Source organism: Zootoca vivipara, chromosome 12 (genome assembly GCF_963506605.1).
Source record: "Zootoca vivipara chromosome 12, rZooViv1.1, whole genome shotgun sequence".
NCBI classification, from domain to species: Eukaryota; Metazoa; Chordata; class Lepidosauria; order Squamata; family Lacertidae; genus Zootoca; species Zootoca vivipara.
Window position 1 is genome coordinate 37062475 of NC_083287.1, and position 1127 is coordinate 37063601.

Consider the following 1127-nt stretch of genomic DNA (forward strand, 5'->3'; position numbering starts at 1 on the left):
GCACGAACGTCAGCCACGTTTTGTGGGCAGCAGTGCTTGCAGATTTCCCTTCCTTCCTTTTACGAAATAAATAGCAGTTTCAGTTGAAGTCCATGGCTATCTACTATTTTGCTAAGGGCGAGATCTTCAAATGTGCAAAGTTTCTTCTCACAGTTGGTTATATAACTCGTTCTGGGGACATGACCCAAGTGGCAAAATTGTCCATTGCTTCATCTAAAAACTACCCAAGTAAATTGACCAAGTATGGTTTTTTTCTTTGAAATAAGTTTATTGGGTGCTTTCTTTGAGGGGTGGGGGGAACAGGCAGCTTCTATTCCTTCTTGGCAGCTGCTATCCTCATGGCCGCCAAGACGTTGCTCAGCTCCTCTTCCTCTTGGCTCGGATGTGTGTGCCCACCTTTTTCTTGATGCACTTCAGAGCTCGCTTGTCTTTGGAGACCTTGAGAAGTTCCATCGCGTGCCTCTCGTAAGGTGCGAAGCCACACACTTCCCGAATCATGTCCCGGATGAACTTGGTGTGCTTGGTCAGCTGCCCACGGTGTTGGCACTGGCATGGCTTCACCACGTTCTTGGTCACCTTGTGGCCCTTGTTCAGGCCCACGGCCATTGGGTAGCAGATTGCCATGGCTGCTGCTGCAGCTGCTGCTCCGTCCAAGCCCCACCAGGAAAAAAACATTGACCAAGTATGTTGATGACTGCAGTCCCACGGGGATCCCTGTACCTTATAAGGCAGAGGCAAACATTTGTGAACTACGCGTTGCCCTCAGCATGTCAGAGATTCAATAGAGATAAATGAAAGTACAGTACTTCTTCACACAGCGCATAGTAAACTATGGAACTTGCTCTCACACGAGGCAGCGTTGGCCATCAGCTTGAATGGCTTTAAAAGAGGATTAGACAAATTCATGGAGGATGAGGCTACCAAAGGCCTCAGCTATGATGGCCATGGCCTGCCTTCATGGTCAGAGCAGAGGCAGCAATCCAGTTGCTGGAAACCACAGGTAGGGTGAGTGCTCTCATGCTCAAGTCCTACTTGCAGGTTTCCCACAGGCATCTGGGTGACTACTGTGTCTTCCTAGTGTCATTCAGAACACACACACACACACACACACACACACACACACCTCA

General features: G+C 49.1%; 1 protein-coding gene across 1 annotated transcript; it reads right to left on the bottom strand.

The window, feature by feature from the left end:
- Positions 1-357: 357 nt before the first annotated feature.
- LOC118092222 (large ribosomal subunit protein eL36-like) lies at positions 358-627 on the bottom strand. Its single transcript, XM_035130068.2, has one exon. It carries the CDS (start codon positions 622-624, stop codon positions 358-360), a length of 267 nt encoding a protein of 88 aa, XP_034985959.2. The 5' UTR covers positions 625-627.
- Between the last annotated feature and the right edge of the window lie 500 nt (positions 628-1127).

Bases quoted from the DNA above. Each gene is read 5' to 3' on its own strand.
- LOC118092222 (XM_035130068.2), bottom strand. From the start codon at position 624: ATGGCAATCTGCTACCCAATGGCCGTGGGCCTGAACAAGGGCCACAAG.